The sequence below is a fragment of the Galeopterus variegatus genome, unplaced genomic scaffold (assembly GCF_000696425.1).
Source record: "Galeopterus variegatus unplaced genomic scaffold, G_variegatus-3.0.2 Scaffold1135, whole genome shotgun sequence".
Classification (NCBI taxonomy): domain Eukaryota; kingdom Metazoa; phylum Chordata; class Mammalia; order Dermoptera; family Cynocephalidae; genus Galeopterus; species Galeopterus variegatus.
In genome coordinates, this window is record NW_007727246.1 from 220,011 (window position 1) to 241,975 (window position 21,965).

General features: G+C 38.2%; 1 protein-coding gene across 7 annotated transcripts in view; it reads right to left on the bottom strand.

The window, feature by feature from the left end:
- Nucleotides 1-380: 380 nt before the first annotated feature.
- EZH2 (enhancer of zeste 2 polycomb repressive complex 2 subunit) overlaps nucleotides 381-21,965 on the bottom strand; it is a 40,035-nt gene continuing 18,450 nt past the window's right edge. For 6 of the 7 annotated variants that reach the window (XM_008575105.1, XM_008575100.1, XM_008575098.1 and 3 more), the window contains 12 exons: nucleotides 14,459-14,550; nucleotides 12,768-13,008; nucleotides 11,800-11,969; nucleotides 11,254-11,348; nucleotides 9,957-9,997; nucleotides 9,404-9,529; nucleotides 8,468-8,646; nucleotides 3,904-3,999; nucleotides 3,173-3,254; nucleotides 2,260-2,340; nucleotides 2,011-2,095; nucleotides 387-708 (listed from right to left, as the gene is read on the bottom strand). In XM_008575105.1, the coding sequence (XP_008573327.1) occupies nucleotides 648-708; nucleotides 2,011-2,095; nucleotides 2,260-2,340; nucleotides 3,173-3,254; nucleotides 3,904-3,999; nucleotides 8,468-8,646; nucleotides 9,404-9,529; nucleotides 9,957-9,997; nucleotides 11,254-11,348; nucleotides 11,800-11,969; nucleotides 12,768-13,008; nucleotides 14,459-14,550 (1,349 nt within the window). In that variant the 3' untranslated portion in view covers nucleotides 387-647. Of the gene's footprint in view, nucleotides 709-2,010; nucleotides 2,096-2,259; nucleotides 2,341-3,172; nucleotides 3,255-3,903; nucleotides 4,000-8,467; nucleotides 8,647-9,403; nucleotides 9,530-9,956; nucleotides 9,998-11,253; nucleotides 11,349-11,799; nucleotides 11,970-12,767; nucleotides 13,009-14,458; nucleotides 14,551-21,965 lie in introns of all 7 variants that reach the window. The other variant, XM_008575102.1, reaches the window with a different exon arrangement.

The following is a 21,965-nucleotide window of genomic DNA, read 5'->3' on the forward strand; positions in this document are numbered from 1 at the left end:
AGGTTCTAGTCCAACTCTGTCATTTTATATATGGAGAACAAAGACGTGAAGGTTATTTTCTCCAGGTTACACAGCTGACTGGAACATGCCCACGCTGGTCTCCTGTCTGCAAGATCAAGCCCTTTTACTCAAGCCCCCAAGATGCATGGTAGTAATATTATTCACTTACAGATGTTTTCTACATGTTAATAGACAATATTAATTATAATTCAGTCAATTATATTAGTATATGTAATTAGGCAAATAAATAATACTGTTAATCCTAAGATTCATACAAAGACAACTGAAAAACGAAAGGAGTTAAATTTGAGAATTTGTTTTCCCGTTAGAGACACAGTCCTTTTTCTAAAATCAGTTGATGAAGCTTTAGGATAGATGACTCAACAAGAAGTTCAAGTATTCTTTATTCAAAGTTAAAAATGTACCATACTGCATTATTGCAAAACTTCACTGGTACAAAACACTTTGCAGCTGGTGAGAAGGCAATAAAAAGTTGATTTTAAAACTCATTACTATAAATTATTCTTACAGTACTTTGCAAACTCAGAATTTCAAACTGCATTTTGTTTCTAAATTGCCCACAGTACTCGAGGTTCCTGAAGCTAAGGCAGCTGTTTCAGAGAAGGGGGAGGAGGAGGTAGCAGGTGTCAGGGGATTTCCATTTCTCTTTCAATGCCCACATACTTCAGGGCATCAGCCTGGCTGTATCTGAAACAACAGGAAAAAGGAATGACCACCTAGCCAACATGTGCTGCAATTTAATACAACCAGGCCTGCTGAATTTAGTGGGTACGTCAAAATGTCTTAAAAAAAAAAAAAAAAAACCATGCACACACATACACATCTGTGTCACTGGTAATCTTCTGGTTGAGAAGTTGCCAAATTCTGAACCAGACAAACCTGTTACTACACACCTGCCCAGCTTTCCTCTATGCCTCTGAAGCAAACTGCCCCCAGGACGCAGGGCTAGGTCGTGATGTTTAGGCCTAATGCTGGGAGGGCAGAATAAAAAGAACCGTGTTCTGGAAAGAACAAATGACTAGAGCCCCCAGTAGTAACTAGGGCCAAAGAGTAGCCCCAGATAGTTGCCCCCAGGTGGTGAAAGAACTGGGGTGCAGCCTCCGACCATCCCCAAGGAAGCAGGGCACACTGCCTCCCAACCCAGGCCCACCTGCTGCTCCTCATGCACAGCAAGCTTGGAATGAAGAGCTCAGGGTGACCTTCCAAAGTGGGACCTTTACTCAGATCCCATCTGCTTAGATCTCTCCTGGAACTGTGCAGCAGTTTACCATTAAAAGTAGGTACATGTGGGCCCTAGTTTGCAACAACTCAGTACTCAAAAACGGCATGTATATTCAGCCACAGGATTTCTTTAACTAGACAGTTACGTGATTGCATTTAAATGAGTATTAAATGTATAACTTGTCAAATTCATCCCACAGAGCTTGACAGTATAAACTGCCAGCCCAGTGCCTAAACACTGCTAGTGGCCCATGTGTCCCCAGCATCCCAACAGCTTTTTCCCCAGAAAGAACCCACAGGGTGACCAGGTGGGTATTTGCCAACAGTACCTGACTTGTAAAATCCTAAATAATGATGTGTGCACCCTAGCAATAAAAATAAAGTGGATCTAAATGTACTACTGTCACTAAAGATATAGTGTACTGTCAAGTAAAAAGCATGTAGCAGAACAGTCTATATAAGTGTGATCACATTTACTTTAGAAAGTGCAACACAAACACACATGCAGCATGATGTGGAAAGGTCCAGGAGTCAACACCCAACTGTCAACAGGTTGAGGAAAGGGACTTTTGGTATGGGTTTTATTATATTTTTTAAGAGCCATACTTGTAGAATCTAACTCTCCCTACCAACGTCCATGGCAAACAATCAAAAGAACTGCCCCTCCAATGATGGCAGATCTAGAACTGAAAAATAGCCTTTGTCCAAAGCTCACAGCCCAGGTGGAAAAAGCCCATATATCACACTAGAAGTGTACTTTTTACCAACCTGTAATCAAAAAACAGCTCTTCCCCAGTCTGGATGGCTCTCTTAGCAAAAATACCTATCCTGTGATCGCCGTTAACCATCATAACTGGAAAGAGACACAGTGATGTTAGTGACCAGTTAGCATAAAGACAGGCCACAGGGTGGTTAACTGACTTGTTCACATCCAGAAATACTTTGGTCCATTATCCCTAGATTGAAAAGGGACTTCCGGTTTAAATCTACAGTAATTCTGACTTTATAAGCACCTACCTTTTGCATAGCAATTTGGATTTACTGAATGATTTGCAAAACGAATTTTGTTGCCCTTGCGGGTTGCATCCACAACAAAATCTAAAAAGAAAAAATAGTACAATCCAGTGAATTTCACTTATAAATTAATAAAAACAAAGTTATTATGATTCTGGAAATACAGCTGGTTATAGATTTTCAGGGTTTGCCTTCAAAAACAAATCATACGACCAACTTCATTCAGTAAGAAATGACATTTGAAAAAAATACTGTTCTTAGGTTAAAATTAATCATTGGTAATCCAAGATGGTTATCTGTCTCAAATACTATTACTTGGCCAAGGAATGGAATCTGACTAAATTCTTCCCAACATCAAGAACGTGACATTTTCACAGGATCCCATCAGGGACACTCACTACAGTCTTAGCCTCTACCCAAGATCAGCAGCTGTGAAAGAAGGTGCCTTTATTCCCACGGTCTGGGGATAACAGCCAGGGCAAGTTTGGAAGATGCTTTCAAATGGAGTGTGCCTTGTCCTTCCCAGGCCAGAGGCACTGACTGGAAGAGGTGTGCCCAGCTCACAGAACCCAAGTTCTTAGGAACACAAGAGGTGAGCAACAGCAGAAGAAAACAAGAAGAATGTCCCCTCATAGCCAGCCTGACGTCGCCATCTGCAGATGGCTGGGACGCCACAGAAATCACTTCCCGCGCACACAGTCCATCTGCTCTCTGAGGAATTCCTCTGCTCCAGGTCTTTCAAGAAAGCCCATCCCTACACCAATGCCAGGGGATGAGAAATCCCAGGAGTTCTTCCTGTGGAGGTCCGCCTTCCGGCACCTCACTGACCTCTAACTTCATTTCCAAATACTCAGCCAGTAGAAGGCTCCCAAATGCAACTCAGAGGAACTAAATGCCCTCCAGCTCAGAAACATACCATTGTTCAAGTTGAACAGAAAGCTGCACATGTATTTATCATACACTTTCCCTCTTCTGTCAGCTTCATCTTGAGAAATAATCTAAAAAGACACAGGAAGAAGTAGTTTTGGATTAGGTGATCAAGCTGGGTAGAACACACAACTCATCAAGAGAATTTTGGACCTTCTTGAAAATAGTCAACAAAGGGTCACTACATCCAATTTCACTTTTCCATTCAGCCAGCGCATTGCTACCTCAAAGAACAATGATACTTTAAGGACTCCAGCTCAGAAATATTTCCACATCCCAGGTAAGTATGCTTGGAGAAAGTGATTTAAAAAGTCTTTTCACTGAGTAAAAAACAGAGAGGGTGGGTTGATTCCAAACTGAAGCTAGCCCTACAATTTTTCTCTAACCCTGCAACTAAAAAGGCAGATAATTAATGACACTGTGGTATCTAGTTCCTTATCAACTGGGTTGCAGATTAAGCAGGACAGACTAGTTAGTTAGTAAAAGCTGATGTTCTTCCCGTTGTCTCCAGATGGTAAAAGCTAAATGTGACTAAACCAAAGCAATCCAATTACTAAGCAAACCAAATCCACAAGTATGAATAAGTCTGAGCTAAAAAGGCATTTTATAGTAACTCATTTCTAATCAGTCCCAACTGACTTGTGCAATGAAATCCATCCATAACAAAGAAAAGTTATTACATACAGTGCCCCCTGAATACATGTGATTAGTGTGCCTTACCTCTCCACAGTATTCCGAGATGAATTCATTTTTCTGTACAGGATCTTTGATAAAAATCCCCCAGCCTGCCACATCAGATGGTGCCAGCAGTAAATGCTAGAGAATAAAGCACAATCATATACAGAATGAAAAGTTATCACTAAATCCTCAGACCCATTCTAAAGCAATAATTCAACACACAGGTAGCTTCAGTCAGTATGAAAGCTGCTGGATACAGCCAGCAAACTACAAAAACAATGTGTTTTGTTTTGTCTTTAAATAAAATAGAAGACAAGTATCCTCTCTCTTACAGAAAAAAAAAAAAACTTCTGTGGTGTTGGTCCCTTCCACTCACCATCACTGAAGATGCACTTTATTTGCCCATTTCTTTAGTCCTTGAGTAACTCACTTTCAACTTGAATTTAATGTAAGGATGTCCCATCGCTCTCCCCCTTCATATATTTCCCTCTACTTCCCCAAACGGATTTCTGTTACCAGCTCTCCATTTTCAGTTCGAGCCCTCCAGGACATTGTCCTGGTTCCTCACTGGCTTTTATTCCTTCCACAGCCCTGCCATTCCTCCATGACAGCTTTCGTGAGGATCCATCCAGCCACAGCACTTGCTCATGTCCAGCACTCTAGTTTGAGCAGAGATGCCAAGATGATGACAGCTGTCAATTATACGTTGAGGGATTCATTCCCAAACATACTCTAACTTTTCATCAAGGCTCATTATTATGCTTTCATTTAGAATTTTCTTATGATCTTTAAAAAGGAAGCTTTCAGTCTACTCCTGTTCTGGCCCATCCTACACTCGTCTGTCAGGTGAATTTCCCACATACCTTTCTAATCAGAAACTAACTAAATACAAGGAATCTTCAAAAAGTTCATGGAAGGATTCATATTATGTTTTAATTTTTCCATGTTTTAAAGTGCCTTTGTATTGTTAAGCAAATGAAATCCAGTTGGTAAAAAGTACCTACATAGTTTTCTGTTTTAAGAGTTAAAAGATGTCTACAAAGAGGATGTGTCAATGTGAATTGTACGGTAGTCCCCCACTTATTCACAAGGGATATGTTCCAGGGCCCCCAGTGGATACCTGAAACTGCAGATAGCAGCAAACCCTATATATACTAAGTGAGTAACAGGCAGGTAGCATTGACAGTGTAGATATGCTAAACAAAGGGATGATTCACATCCCAGATGGGACAGCTCAAAATTTCATCTTGCTTCTCAGAACAGCGCACAATTTAGAACTTATGAACTGTTCATTTCTGGAATTTTTCATTTAATATTTTAGGACTGCAATTGACTGAAGGTAACTAAAACTATAGAAAGGGAAACCGTAGCTAAGGGGGGGATCAATGTATTACCTACCTTCTGAACAAACTGAGGGTGGAATATATCATATAATGGTAAGTATGGGTTGGGAGGGTAGAGATTTTTAGGTTTGAACAGATGTGCCATGGGAAATTGAACCAGCATTGTTGTGAACCAAGGAACCTAATGGATATACAGACACCTAAACAGTCTAAATGCCTTAAAAAAAATCATGGCCGAAAACAACCCTGCATGGTGATCAAGATGATCAGATCTGCCATAAACACACTCTGGTTCAAAGACACAAGTAATCCCCATCAAACTATCAATGATATAATTCACAGAAATAGAAAAAACAATTCAAAGATGTATACGGAACAACAAGAGGGCCCAAATAACCAAAGCAGTCCTAAACAAAAAGAACAAAATGGAGGGTATCATACTCCCCTGACTTCAAAATATACAACAAAGTGAAAGTAATCAAAACAGCATGCTACTGGCACAAAAACAGACACCTAGACCAACTGAACAGAATTCAGAAGTAAATCCACATACCTATGGCCAACTGATATTTGACAAAGGAACTAAGAACATACATTGATGAAAGGACAGCCTTTCCAATAAATTGTGCTGGGAAAACTGGAGATCCATATGCAGAAGAATGAAACTAGACTACTATCTTTTACCATATACCCAAATCAACTCAAAATGGATTAAAGAATTAAATGTAAGACCTGAAACTATAAAACTTCTAGAAGAAAACATAGGGGAGACACTTCAGTATATAGGTCTGGGCAAAGACTTTATGAGTAATACCTTATGAAACACAGAGGACAAAAGCAAAAATTAACAAATGGGGTTATATCAAACTAAAAATCTTCTGCACAGGAAACAATCAACAGAGCAAAAGGACAACCTGCAAAATTGGGAGAAAATATTTGCAAATTATACATCTGACAAGGGATTAATATCCAGAATATACAAAGAACTCAATTCAATAGTAAAAATAATAATCCAAGTAAAAAATGGAGAAAGGAACTGAAGACTTTTTTTAAAAGACATACAAATGGCCAACAAGCATATGAAAAAATGTTCAAAATCGCTAATTATTAGAGAACTACAAATTGAAACCACAATGAGATATCATCTCACCCCAGTTAGAATGGCTTATTATCAAAAAAAAATAACAAATGCTAGAGGGGTTGTGGAAAAAGGGAAAGAAACTCTTATATGTCGTTAGTGGTTGTATTAATTTACATTTCCACTATGGAAAACAGTATGGAGATTTCTCAAACAACTACACATAAAACTACCATACACTCCAGCAATCCCACTACTAGGTATGTATCCAAAGGAATGGAAATCAATAAGTTGAGGGAACACCTGCACTCCCATGTTTTATCACAGCTCTACTCACAATAGCTAAGAGTTGGAACCAACCTAAACATCCTTCATCGGATGGTTGGGTAATGGAATACTACTAAGCCATAAAAGAATGAAATGCTGCCATTTGCAACAACATGGATGAGCTTGGAAAAGATGTGAAGTAAAATAAGCCAGGCACAGAGAGAGAAATACCGCATGTCCTCACTCATATGTGAGTGAGTTAATCTCATAGAAGCAGAGAGTAGAATAGTATCTAGTGTTCTATAGTAATATAGGGAGACTATGATTAACAACAAAATACTGTGTATCTTTGAATAGATAATCAAGATGATGGTTGAATGGTCCTAACACAAAGAAGTGATAAATGGTTGAGATGATGGATATACTAAGTACCCTGTTATGATCACTGCACACAATATTAATGTACCCAAATACCCTATTGTACTCCATAAACATATACAATTACCACGGTCAATCAAGAAAAGGAAAAATAATAGAATAGTGATTACCAGAGGCAGGGAAAATGAGGGGGAAGAGGGAAAAGGTTGGTAGACTGGCACAGTGTTACAAAGTTACAGTTAGATAGGAAGAATAAGTTTTGATGCCCTAGGGTGGCAATAGCTAATAATATTGTATTGTATATTTCAAGATAGCCAGAAAAGAGGATCTTGAATGTTATAACCATAAAGAAATGATCAATGCTTAGGTGATAGATATGCTAACTATTCTGATTAGATCCTTATACAATATATGCATGTACTGAAACAAATTGTACCCCATAAACATGTACAATGAAAAATATAAAATTTTTTTTAAAGTTGCTATAAAGAAAAGGACTTGAGGGATTACTATTAATTCACCATAACTAAATTCAAATACAAGCAAACAAAACCAAGAGAAGCTGAATGTTTTACCTAGAGCTGAACTTGCCTAGTAGAAGGGGACTACTAACAGTAGTGTCATCTCTATAAGATGATTCAACAACCTACGCCACGTATGTACTAAACACACACAAGCAGAAGAGCAGGTGGATAGTTAATAGCAGGGAGCCAGAATGCCCAGATTTGAGTTCCTGCTTCTTTTCTTCCAGTTCTTGTAACTCTTTTTCCCTACCTGTATATGGGGTTAACAGTTATTCCTAACTTACAGGGTTATGAGGATTAATCAATTAATACACAAAGCACTTAGAACAGTGCATGCTAGATATTAAATGCTTAATAAATGTCAGCTATTATTATTATAAAAATGATTAATTGAAAAAAGAACCCATCATCTACCCTAAAAAAATAAAATACTGAATTTCCCCATTACGTGTTGTTAAAGTTCCTTTTGCTCAATTATTACTTCCTTTTGCTCAATTATTACTTCCTGGCTGCTACACGTAAAATCATCTTCAAGCAGGTCCCAGGTTTCAAATATGTAACTCCTGGCTGGGATGTTTTCAAGGTTGTTAAAGAAATAGGAACTAAGTTTACAAAAACTTGCCATGGGATATTTCATCTTTTACTCTGCAGAGAAAGAAACCTAGAAATATTATTTGATAAGAATGGGTCTCTATATTCTAATAGAAATCACTATTTATTTGCATTAAGGAATTTAGATAAACTTCTAGTTCTATTACCAAGTTTAAGAAATTCAAGTCATATTAATTAACTAAAAAAACAGCTCTTATTCCAAATCTGATACCATCAGTGGCTACTTCTCAGAATTTATTGGTTTATCTTACCACTAGTATAAGGTGTGCAGAAAATGTCAGAGATTGCCCAAAGGTGCATTACCCAAGGAAAATATCAACCATTTTCTCTCTCCTCAGCTGTACCACTCAAGGTCTCTTTAACTATCCTGACATTTACCTAATCTTCCAGGGGTGACTACCTACCTTTTTGGAGCCCCGCTGGATACTACAGTTCTTGCAGGACACATTTTTACTGTCCCAATGGTCAGCAGCTCCACAAGTAAGACAGAGGTCAGGGTCACACTCTCGGACAGCCAGATAGCACGGGCACTGCTTGGTGTTGCACTGAGCTTTGCAGCGGCATCCAGGAAAGCGGTTCTGACCTTTAGAGATAAGTTCATCATCATCATCTCCATCACTATCGCAATCGTAATTATATGCCAAAGCTTGCATAATCGTAAGTAGCAAGTATTGTGCAAGCATCTTACTGACTCAGTTAACCCTCCTGAGCACTTATTATCCCATAGTATAGATGAGGAAATTAAGTAACAGCTAAAGCTGTTAGTACTGACAAAGATCAACACAGAGTTGTTTTTCCGTTATTTATTAAATGGTATATGTAAAGTTCTATGATCTATAAAATAGGTGCAAAGGGAGGGTTTGGACTAAATAATTAATATCTACAGTCCTTCAGCATTCTAATAGCCCATAGTTCTAAACTTAGTATCCAGCTTTATGTGCAGCTTCACGAAACAATTTTAAGAATCCATTAACCTTATGCTACATTCCTTTCTTCTGAAGACTAACAACCTCCTAACTCTGACAATTTCTGGTACCCAGAAATTATTTGGGTAGCTACTTCTAGATTCCCCTTAACTTCTGTGCCAAACTGACTATGACTTAAGTTAAGTGATCAAAGAAGAAGAAAGAGAAAACTCAAGTTCCCGGTAATACAATTTGCCTAACTTGGACACAAGCACAGCGCCAGTTATGGGGCTCGATAAATACTTCCATAGTAAATGTACTTGCTAAAGGAAAAAAGGAAAAACTCTCATGTTTTCATTTAAATTACCATCTCAAATTGCTGACCAAAGACCTATTTAGTTCTCATGCAATTGCATCAAAGCAACAAATACTTACACTCTGAACTACACTGACAAAACTTTTCACAAAAATTCTGTGCTATCACACAAGGGCACGAACTGTCACAAGGCTGCCGTGGATGATCACAGGGTTGATAGTTGTAAACATGGTTAGAGGAGCCGTCTGAATAAAGATAATAGCACACAGGCCAATGAATTTGGGAGATGGGAAATGATCACACACAATCAACAAGAGTACATTCTTCCCTGATGCCTTTGGAACTTAGCTGGGTTTCCTTCATACATTCTGTTTACAAAATGACGACAAAACAACCTCCCACCCGAGTGCTGTGAGCACTGGCACCACATCTCAGCCCCATTCCCAGAGCACTTCTTTAACCAACTCTCAGACTCACTCCATCCATCAACTTCTACTTTACAGAAGAGAAAAGAATGGAGACTCATCAACAGACATCCTCCATTTAAATTGGTTTAATGTACAGAAGTCAATTATATCAGAATAACTCAGACTCTAAATCATTTACTTTTCTAAAACAAATGAGAACAAAGTGGACATTTTTAAGCTAATAACGGAATTGAAAGATGCTAACCCTTTTTCAGTTGTATCTTTCTGCAGTGTGCAGCCCACAACCTGCAAAAACAGAAAGAAAATAAAACACATAACTTCTGCATGAAGCCAGGGAGCACAGTCACAGCTACAAATCCAACCGAGAGCTGCTCAAAGAGATCTATCTGTAATGTTACTATAGCAGTGCTTTAAAGCCAAGTAACTATGAAAGAAGAGTCGTGTACTACCTGGCTTTTAGCTGCCATCAGTTCAGAGCCCTTGAAAAACAGCATAATCATCCAGGCTGCCCAAGGGGTGCTGGGAAGCCCAGCAGTGGCTTTGCTGCCTGCACTTGCCCACGGCTCATGCAGCAGCAGGTGTGTCTACCTGTCGATTTCTTCTGCTGTGGATTATACTGACACAGATACTTCCTCTAATTTCAGGCATCATTAACCATCCAATTGAGCTACGTGATCAGAAGTAATTCAACCACAAATTCAGATGCATTACTTAAAGCCTCAACTCCTGTGGGAAAAACTTCTAAATTTCTATGTTCTGAATTAGGTTGACCCTACATTTATTTTTTAAATGTAGCAAAACATAACATGAGCCTGTGCACAATTTCAGAGGCATCCTCTAAACTGTTCCCTTACCCACCCAACTAGGCTTGGTTTAGAAAAGCGGGGTTGGGGCAGGGGGAGATTAAAGCAGATAGTCTATTCATGATTTTCTGGTTCTACATTTACAAATCAAATCAACCTGAAAACATTCACTACACTTCATCACTCATTCACAAGTCTTAGTGAAAATAACATTCAAATAGGCTTACATGCAGGCTGGCTGGTTAGCTCAGCTGGTTAGAGCGCCACCTTGTAACACTAAGGTCAAGAGTTTGGATCCCTGTACTGGCCAGTAAATAAATTTTTAAAAATACCAGAATGCAATGCCACACACTTAGAAAATTCAGGCTCTTAGAATAAAAGACACTTCTAAAAACAGGCCTAGAGGAACAAATTTTGGAATATTTCATACCAAATGTTAAAGTTATTGTTTATGTAGCCTTTACTAATAGATACATGTTTTTCTTAACCAAAATACACTATGGTAACTGTAATTTTTATAATACTTCACATGCTAAATTTACTGAAGGCTGCTATATTCTTATAGAAAAATACTAGCAATTGCCAGTGGAAACAAGATTCCACTGCTCTGTTTTTAGTGATTTTTTTGTTGTTGTTTTTTAAATAGACCAAGTGGAAACCAACCACGCCCTTAGGAAGTACCTTGCCCCCAGTGTCTGTCTATGTTGACTTCTCTAAGTGACTTTACAGTGGACTTACCGGTGTTTCCTTTTCTTTTTTCTTGGAGGAGTATCAACATCTTCGGCAGGAGCTGGAGCTATGATACTAGATTCTTTGACTCTAAACTCATACACCTGACAAGAGACACAGTAATAGAGCCATGAGGACAATCTTGTGTAAGCAAACCATTCTTATACACATTCAAACCAGAAAAACAACTTTGTCTCATCTGTGACACTGCTAGGTGCTGGGGATACAGTAGAAATCATTGCCCCTGCCCTCACATAGGGGACAGTAGCTGCAATTATATTCTGGTCAAGAGTACTGGTGCTAAGTTTAAATTCTTACCAGCTTTTAAATCCACTGCTACCTAATCTGAAATATCTAAAGTGGGGAAATTCTATAACACAAATAAAGAATAATTTCTATTCAAGTTCCCTCTTGGGGAAAATAAAGAAATTTAATTCTTCTCACAAGATAAACAGCTTAATAATAACCAAGAACTTTGTTATGTTTAGACAATAAGTACATATTTATCCCTATATTCGAAGCTCTTTTAACAATATTTTTATTGGATATGCTTACCTGTCTACATGTTTTGGTCCCAATTAACCTAGCAATGGCACAGAAATTGTCATAATAAGTGCCAATGAGGACTCTAAACATTGAGGCTTCAGCACCGCTCCATTCCACATTCTCAGGAGGTTCAATATTTGGTTTCATCTTTATTGGTGTTTGACAGCGAGAATTTGCTTCTACAAAACCAAATGTAAGTACCAGTCAAGAAATGATGATTGGAAACCGTATTTAATAAAATTCAGGGTGTGCTTAAGAAAAGCTGGAAGTTAATCATATTTTAGAATAAACTAAGGCTAGAAGAACCATTAATAAGATTCTCCCCCATGGCAACCATGACATTGAGATCCCTTTAATATAACCTTCTTTTTTTTTTTTTTTCTTTTTTGTGACCAGTAAGGGGATCGCAACCCTTGGCTTGGTGTCGACTGCACCGCACTCAGCCAGTGAGTGCACTGGCCATCCCTATATAGGATCTGAACCTGCGGCAGGAGCGCTGCTGTGCTCCCAGCGCCACACTCTCCCGAGTGAGCCACGGGGTTGGCCCAAATATAACCTTCTAAAATGAACACAAATGGGGTTAGACTATTATTATTCCTGGTATAATTCACAGGGCTGAAAGGACAACTAAAACCCAATAAGTAAAATACTAGCTCATCAGTAGTTTTCTCTCTAACCAAAATTATTCATAGAAGATCAAGATTATTAAACCAAATGAGCTGACCTTCATTATGCCCCGTATGAGAAACACGGAGAAAGGAAAACAGCACAAAGAGTGAGAACACACCAGACCATCACCCAAAAACCCAGGCTAGGGTGGGGGCAGTGCCAGTTCAGCTGCACATCCTTGAGAGAAATGGTCTTAGATTTGTCATTATACTGAAAACTAACCAATTACAAAAATTATTCAATGAGTCACACATCCTTAATCTTCACAATATGCAACTCTCAAAGAACAGTAATTAGATGTGTCTTACCAGAGGAGCTGGAAGTTTCATCTTTTTTCTCTTCTTCTTCTTTATCATTGTTCTCACCCCCTGTTTCGGTCCCTGCTTCCCTATCACTGTCTGTATCCTTTGACTCCAGCACATTAATGGTTGGAGTGCTGGGTCTACTACTGTTATTGGGAAGCCGTCCTCTTCTGCGCCCTCCTGGGCGCTTTGGTGGGGTCTTTATCCGCTCAGCGGTAAGGGCAGCTGCAAACTCCTTTGCTCCCTCCTACAAAATGAAAAATGTAGACTTTAGGGTAAAGTCCTAAAATTCATTTTAGCGGAAGAGAAAAACAAAAGGATTGCATAAGGCAAGTTAGTCAAGAAATTTATCATAATATCCATATATCACAAATAATCATTTGCATATCTAAATACCCTTTTTTAAAATCTACTTTTAATGGTTTGAAAATGTCGAAGATAAATATGGGTTCTATATATTATATTGCTAGAGTGGCACAAAATCAAGCAAGACAGTCCATATATTGAGTTTGTGAAATATATTAACTGACTATAAGTTAAAATATAAAATATACTTTCTATAATAAATGTAGTTCTCTCTATAGAGAGTCTATTTAAAAGTGAATCTTTACAAAAAGAATCATACCTAATGTGCATTGAGTCAGACTTCCTCTTTCAGGATTTTAAGATAATGCTGCCTTTTTATGATAATATTTCAAGTATACAAGAAAATATAAAACATAAACATGCTTGACTTTGTCACTTCTGTCTTACTATTAAAATATCCAATTTTTTTTTTTCCTGTGAGGGATACATAGCCACAGGAAGACATGAAAGGAACTTCAGGAACAAAACTGTTAAGGGTTACATTTTGCATTACATAGTACAATAATCCAGTCTCACAAAGTATAAAACAATGGTAAGAGCATGGCTTATAGAGAGACCACAGAAACATTTTAGATGAGCCAAATAAAATTCTGCTTTATAAAGAACATTATAAAACAGTACTCAAGAATTCCATTTTTAAGTGGAAATAAGAAGGGAGAAGTTTGAGAGCAGCCAACAGTTTTATACTTCATTCTACAAAAACCAAATTGCTTAAAAATAGGATACCTTCTGCAGGTGCCATTCAATGAATCTTCTGTCCAAAATCCAACAGGCAATATATACCCATTTAGTTCCTAGGTAGGAGTGGCTTGGTTCAAAGAGGGGAAATGGTAAAAATAAGATAGTACCCGTAAAAAACAACTTTTCTACCTCATATTTTCCTAATCCCTTACCTTTTCTCCATCACTTAAAAAAAAAAAAATCTGTGGGATCTATAATATAGCTCAAACTACAACTCATAGAAAGAATATGGCTATGAGAAAGGCTTAGGAACTACAACACGATTATTGAGTTTCTGGCTTCTAAGTAGGCCATCTATGCTACACACACTCATAAACTTTGTGGAAGGTATAAGAGTCCTTGATCCTAAAGACCTTGAAATGTTGCTGAAGAGATAACACAGATAAACAAAGAATAATACAAGATTAACGAAGGACTATAACGTGCAGTACATGACCTATGAAAGAAACAACATGGGTGAGAAAACTGCCTATTATATGGCCAATAAAAGTATGTACAGACAATGTTAATGCTGACTTTATTACCTCCACCAAAGTTCAAAATCAAGGTTTCTCAAATACCCTCTGGGGTAATAAGGCACTAAATCTTACCAAATGCTGGTAACACTGTGGGCCACAAGGTTTGTTGTCTAGAGCTGTTTCTGTGTTCTTCCGCTTATACGTGTTGGGTGTTGCATGAAAAGCTGCAAAATAAATTAAACATAAAGTATCCAAATGCAACTATAAAATATTTACTTTTTCACTCTCCCAGTTCCACTGGAAAAGTCAATTAATAGATTATAATCTTGCTAATATGTGGTTTACATTACTTTATACAACTTCCCTTCACACTCTTACTAACCTATCACAATGTATTCTCCACCTTCCTCCAACCCTTAATGCAGGGAGGAAACACAGTAAATTCTGGAATGATTAATGATTTCTCATTTTTCTCCTTGCAAGTATAACTGATGCACATAAACTATAATTATAAACATTTATTTAAACTAAGTCTTTAATATCTCCATATAAGCAGACGATATTTCCTTTACAATAAAATCAGATTTCCTATTTTTACCAAAAGAATTCTGAAATCTACAATTTCTTGATTTCTAAAGAAAGGTCAACAATCAACTTGTCAAATGAGGAGTAGAATGAGATACCACTTGTTAAAACTTATTTTTAAAGATACAGAGGACAGCCCCAGGTTGCTAACATTCGGTTCCTCTGAATCATCCCCAATTCAAGAACCTAGGGAGAGCTTGGTTCATAGTGCCTTTCTATGGAAAAATACGATTAGATAATACAGGTTTTAGAAAGATAAAGTGACACCAGCACCTTGGGGCTGGCTCGGGGACCCGAGGCAAGGAGAAGTGGAATGGACCTCTCTCCCACAACCAGGCACACCACGCCAGAGCTTCAGGGCCCGCCCAGGGACCCAAGACATGGAGAAGGGGACTGGACCCCCCTCCCACAACCAGGCACACCACGCCAGCACCTTGGGGCCTGCCCAGCAACCCGAGGCAAGGAGAAGTGGAATGGACCTCTCTCCCACAACCAGGCACACCACGCCAGCACCTTGGGGCCTGCCCAGCAACCCGAGGCAAGGAGAAGTGGAATGGACTTCTCTCCCACAACCAGGCACACCGAGCCAGCACCTTGGGTCCTACCCAATGACCCAAGGCATGGAGCCAGGAACCGGACCCTCCTCCCACAACAAAGCACACCATACCAGTACCTCAGGGCCCACCCAGGGACCCGAGGCAAGGAGAAGGGGACTGGCCCTCTCTCCCACAACCAGGGACACGGTGCCAGCACCTCAGGGTCCACCTGGCCCAGAGGCATGCAGAAGGGGACTGGCCCTCTCTCCCACAACGAGGTACACCAAGCCAGTGCCTCAGGTCCCGCCCAGTGACCAGAGGTATAGAGCCAGGGACTGGACCCTCCTCCCACACCAGGCACAAGGCGCCAGCACCTTGGGGCCCGCCCAGAGACCTGGGGCATGGAGAAGGGGAACTCTCCCCACAACCAGGCACACCACGCCAGGGCCTCAGGCCCTGCCCGGGGACCTGAGGCATGGGGAAGGGGACCAAACACACCCCACAACCAGGCATACCACCAGTGCCAATGAGCATGCCAAAAACAGCACCTCCACGTGAATGGCCCACCACAATAACTATGGCTGCTGCAAAAGCGGCTAGACACCACAACCACCACGCAGATGGTCCGCCAGCCACTGGAGTGCATTGACACAAGGAGAGTCACCAGCAGAGACAAAGAGAAGATGATGTCTCTTTCCACAAAACCTATTTTAGAGTGACAGAAGAAGCATCTGCTCTATGATAATATTAGGGGACCCGATCACATCTCTCAGCATTGGACAGATCATCTAGGTAACAAGTTAACAGAGAAACCATTATTCTTTCAGAAGGAGAGAAGAAATCTAGGACAATTAGAGGGGGGTGGGGGAGGAAGTAGGGAAGGGGAGAGACTGGACAAGGGGCATAAAGAATAATTATGATTTGTACCAATATATATGCTAGTAATATTGATTTAATCAACATATCTCAATGTTCAACCCCCAAAATATGTATAATTGATTTTGATTCAATAAATAAATTTAAAAAATTAAAAATAAAGAAAGATAAAGTGTTTGAAATGTAAAATTCCCAATACCATAATAACAGATATGATAGCATATCAAACAAAACAGATATGATAGCATATTGGTATATGAAAGTAGTACAAACTTTTAGAGAATTTCTCATGAAAGCTTGCTTCCTGTGTACAAAAGCAAATGCTGACATGGCTTATTCAGAAATACACAAGATGAAAATTATTTTAATTTGAATAAAAACAAGTGATATATTCACAAATCATTTTAAAAATATTTGTAAAAAGCCATACTTAAACTTAAGTTCCAAAGAACTTAAGGGGAAATAAAGATAGACTGATGAGGGAAGGAAGGAAAAAAAAAGGATAAAATTAAATTATTTTACAGTAGAAATTAAAACCTCAAATTGTTTCAAGTATGTGAGCTAGTTTCTTCCAGAACAAGAGCCTACTACTATAAGAGTAGTGTGGTACTAGATGACATTTTGACAACTTGAGGACCCCTAATATAAAGACAGCATAAAGAAGGTTAAAATCACATGAGCAGGAAGGAATTACACCTATCTAAAACATGAGCTTCATTAGCTAGTTAGCAGCACATATTCAGCTATACTTTTTCAGTAAAATTTGTTTTTGTTTGGATGCCTCCTCTAGCATATACTGTATTTATTTATTTATTTATTTACTTTTTTCTTTCTTTCTTTTTTTTTTTTTTTTTTTTAAAGATGACCGGTAAGGGGATCTTAACCCTTGACTTGGTGTTGTCAGCACCACGCTCACCCAGTGAGCTAACTGGCCATCCCTATATGGAATCCAAACCGGGGGCCTTGGTGTTATCAGCACCACACTCTACCGAGTGAGCCACGGGCCGGCCCAAGCATATACTGTATTTATAGACTGATCTTGTCCCCATTCAGTGAAAACACACAGGAACAGACGTATGTATCTGTACACACACAAGCATGCACATATGCACAAATGAGGAAAGCAGTCCCTGCTGGTCCTGAACTAGAAGATGGCTCTTAGTCAGAACTAGAAGACAGATACTCACTTTAAGCCACAATTATAGTCTAAGAAAAGAACAAATCAGGCTATAAAGCAAAAACTAACATACTAATAGTAAAAAGCTACTTTAAAAAATTAAAGTGTCATTCTTAATTTCACATTGCGTTTAGCTAAAACTAGAAAAACTATTCTTATGACTAGATTTTCCTCAGCGGAATGTCAAACTTCAATTCTTTGGGAAAACCACTTATATAAAGAATTTCCCCTTCCAGAAATATCTTGACTATTTTACATTTCCAGAAGATTGAACATAATTCTTTCAAACAGGCATCTTAGTATTCAAACTAAGTTATTAAAATGTATTTCAAACTAAATATGTGGGGAAAAGATTATATAACAAAATTCCCCGATCAGAAAAATTATTAGAAGGGAAATTAAGGCAAGATGCTTTTTAAATTTTGCAAAAATGGAGAGAACATGGATACTGAGGGCCTTTTATTTTTAATTTCAAAAGAAACCAATAAAATTTTGATGAGAAATCTTATTTAAACGTTTACAAGCAAAGGTAAAAGACTTATAATACATAATTCCAGCTGTTCTCTATGCCTGTATATGAGATTACATTGGCAGCTCTAAAAAATGGCTGAAAAGTAGTGAGTAGCCCCTTAGCATCTTGTAACGTTCACCAAATAAATTTCACCTCAAATACAGAACTGTGGAATCAGAATTATAGAGTGGGAACAAACCTTAGCAATCACCTATTACAATTAGGAAAGAGAGGAACAAAGAGAATAATTTGCCCATGTGTTTCTCATTCAGTACTCTGTTCATAACATGAAGAAAATAACTTCGTACCTCTCTAATCAGTACTTGTAACCACTACTGGTGGCATACATCACTTAAACACTTCAGCTTGTCATGTGATAAATGATCACAGATCAGTAGAAAATTTCAGGTTTTTTTACATTAACTTCTGCTTAAAGTACTGATCTTCTCTGCTCTGATTAGACTTGGTGTTAAGAATAAATTCTTGCTGAATATACTTAGAATTATATAAATTCTTTTGTATTTATCACTGATGTAAGACTTTTATAAAGAGTACCTCACAAAATAAGCAATGTCAATATTAGAGCATAGGATATTAATAACAGCAAGAGTAGTGACAACAGCTAACAATAAATACTCCTATGTTTAAAGCACATGCTAAGAGGCATATAGGCAATATCTCGTTTAATCCTTACAAAAATCTACCAGGTATTAGATTCATCTTCCCCATCTTATACATGAGGAAAACAGGTTTAGAGGGGGTTAAGTCAATCCGTTAATTACATGGCAAATATGAACTCAAGTATGTCTGAACTTATCACACCATTACATATTTTAAAATGTTAATCATCAATTATAAACTTCGGAATAACCTGTTTGAAACTCCAACCATTTACTACACTAAAATTTCTACAATCAACATCAATACACATTGCAGAATATTCAGAACAGATGTTCACATAATATCGAAAAGGACAAACTGACACAATTGGGTTTCATACTTAAAATGGACTCCTCTGTAGGACATTCTGATAATAGCATATCAAAACATTTTTTCCATTAAAAGCTCTATCTTTGCACAGTGTTATAATACCAAGGTCAAGGGTTTGGATCCCCATACCGGCCAGCCACCAAAAAAAAAAAAAGTTCTACTTTTGGTCCTGTTTAACTACATACGGGCAACACAAGCTTACTTTCCCACGCTTCATTTTCTTCAGGCTTCCCTCCTCGATTAGTTCCTATTAGAAATGTTGTGTTACCGGGCCGAGCCCGTGGCGCACTGGGGAGAGTGCGGCGCTGGGAGTGCTGCAGCGCTCCCACCGCAGGTTCGGATCCTATATAGGGATGACCGGTGCGCTCACTGGCTGTGCGGCCGGTCTCAAAAAGGACAAAAAAAAAAAGAAATGTTGTGTTACCCCTTTATACACAAAGTCAATTCAGTAGCTAGCACTGCTTCCTCTGCGCTAGGTTCGCAGGTTCGGACCCTATATAGGGATGACCAGTGCACTCACAGCGCTCACTGGCTGTGCGGCCAGTCTCAAAAAGGACAAAAAAAAAAAAGAAATGTTGTGTTACCCCTTTATACACAAAGTCAATTCAGTAGCTAGCACTGCTTCCTCTAACATATGGTTCCAAAGACAGACCAGACAATTTTAGGCTGAAGCTTTGATAAAAAATTGCCATGATTCCAAGTTTGCAGAACAACCAGCCTCCAATTCACAAAATGGATCGTAGTCTAAAAGTTGTCTGGAATAGAAGTGTGATTAGATATTCCCTGACCAAAACCATTGATCCTTCAAGGTTCATTAGAACATTTGAGCACCTCTAATAGAAAAGTTCCATTGTCTGGGATAATAGGCTTCTGGCCTAGATGAATTACCTATCCCCTACTATCAAAACATCATCCTTGAATAAAAAAAGACACCCCTAACATCTAAATAATAAGGCCTAACATTAGTAAGGCTACCAACACAGAAATAATAAAAATAGTATCCAAAAGGGCCCTTTCACCAGGAAATTTAGAAATTCTCCCTTAAACAGTGAGATAAAGAGAAAATATAAAAAATTCTGGAATTCCTTAAAATAGTAAAAATACCAAATACAAGACCTAAGAGAGAAGTTGGAATAGTGCTCTAGAGACACATCCTTGTATATCCCCCCAAAAATAAAGCATGAAAACAACGTAAACATTAGACTCAAACAGAAAAAATAATAAAACTGTTTAATAATACTAAAACATAGTAGTTGGTTCTCTGATCAAAAAAGGTGAATGAAATACATAAGAAACAAGAAAAAAACCCACAGAAATTAAAGGAATCATTAAACAACATGTAGATCAACAAATAAATTTCAAAACCTGGATGTAAAGGATAATTTTCCAAAATTCACCTAGAGAAGACAGAAAATTTGTCTCTATCTACTAACACCACTAATTTTTAACACTACTGAAGATTCAAACTAAAGCATTTAGAAAAGAGAAATCTGGGCCAAGCCCGTGGCGCACTTGGGAGAGTGCAGCGCTGGGGGGTGCAGCGACACTCCCGCCTCGGGTTCGAATCCTATATAGGAATGGCCGGTGCACTCACTGGCTGAGCACGGTGTGGGCAACACCACACCAAGGGTTGCGATCCCCTTACCGGTCCCCCCCCAAAAAAAAAAAAAAAGAAAAGAGAAATCCAAGTTGGAAAGAAAACAAAACCATCAATAGCTACAGATAGTATAATTACATAGCTAGAAAACTCAAAAGAATCTGCTGAGAAACTATTGTAAACATGAAGACAATTCAGTCAGGTAGCAGGGCACAAAATATATAAGACATAATGGTGAAAAGCCCAACAATAACAACAAATTTAATACACAGAAATAATCTTTAAAAATATACAAGAGCTACATGAAGAAAACTTGAGAGGTTACTGAGGACACAAAAAGAGACTTGACCATATCATTAGTTAGACTTAACACCTGTATTTAAAGTCAATTTTCTCTTAGGTAATTTATAAATTTAATGGGATTCCAATAAACGTACCACTAATTTGTTTGATTTTCTTAAACTAGACAAACTGATTCTAAAATTTATATAGAAAAACAAGAATAGCTAGATCTCTGAATAAAGCCTCATGGACAGACAGTTCAAAGGCAGAACCAAATACACATGGTAATAGGCAATGAAGGAAGTAGTTCAAAGCAGTGAAAGATGAACTTTTCGATAAATGGTACTGAAACAACTAGGTATCTTTGGAGGTGAAGAGAAATTTGGTCCATAGTTCACATCAGAATAAATTCCAAATGTATCACAGATTTACTGAATAAGTTAAAAAAAAAAGAAGCCTAAAACAGACCAGGAAAAAAAGTGAGAAACCCTTCATAATCTTGGAGTAGGGAAAGCCAATTGATAAATTCAACTATTTTTAACATTTTTTAAAACTTTGCTTATGGTACTTTTACCAAACAACCTGGAGAAAAACTGCAACTCATATCTCAAAAAAAATAATTTTGTGACCATATAAAGAGTTCCTGAATATAATAAAGACCAATGAGCCAAAGAATAAAAATAGTTCACAGAAAATAAAATACAAATCTCTTCTACATATAGGAAGATCCTCACCCTTACTCGAAGAAAAGAGCAAATTAAAACTCCACCAAAAACCATTTTTCACTTATAAAACCAATTTAAAAAATCAAATTTGGTTTGATGACACTCTATTGGCAGGGCTCTGGGGAACCAGGCACTCTTACTTATAGGCCTTTAAATTGGTGTGTCCTCATATGAAGGTCACTTGGCAATATCTAAATAGAGTTTATCAAGTAAACTTGAACCTGTGGGGGAAAAAAGCCTGAACACTATGGCATCATTTTATTTACCATACTTACATTTCATTATAAACATTTTACACTTTACTTGTATGCAAATGCAGATATTTTAAAAAGCAACTTACCCAGAGCAAAAAAAAAGATT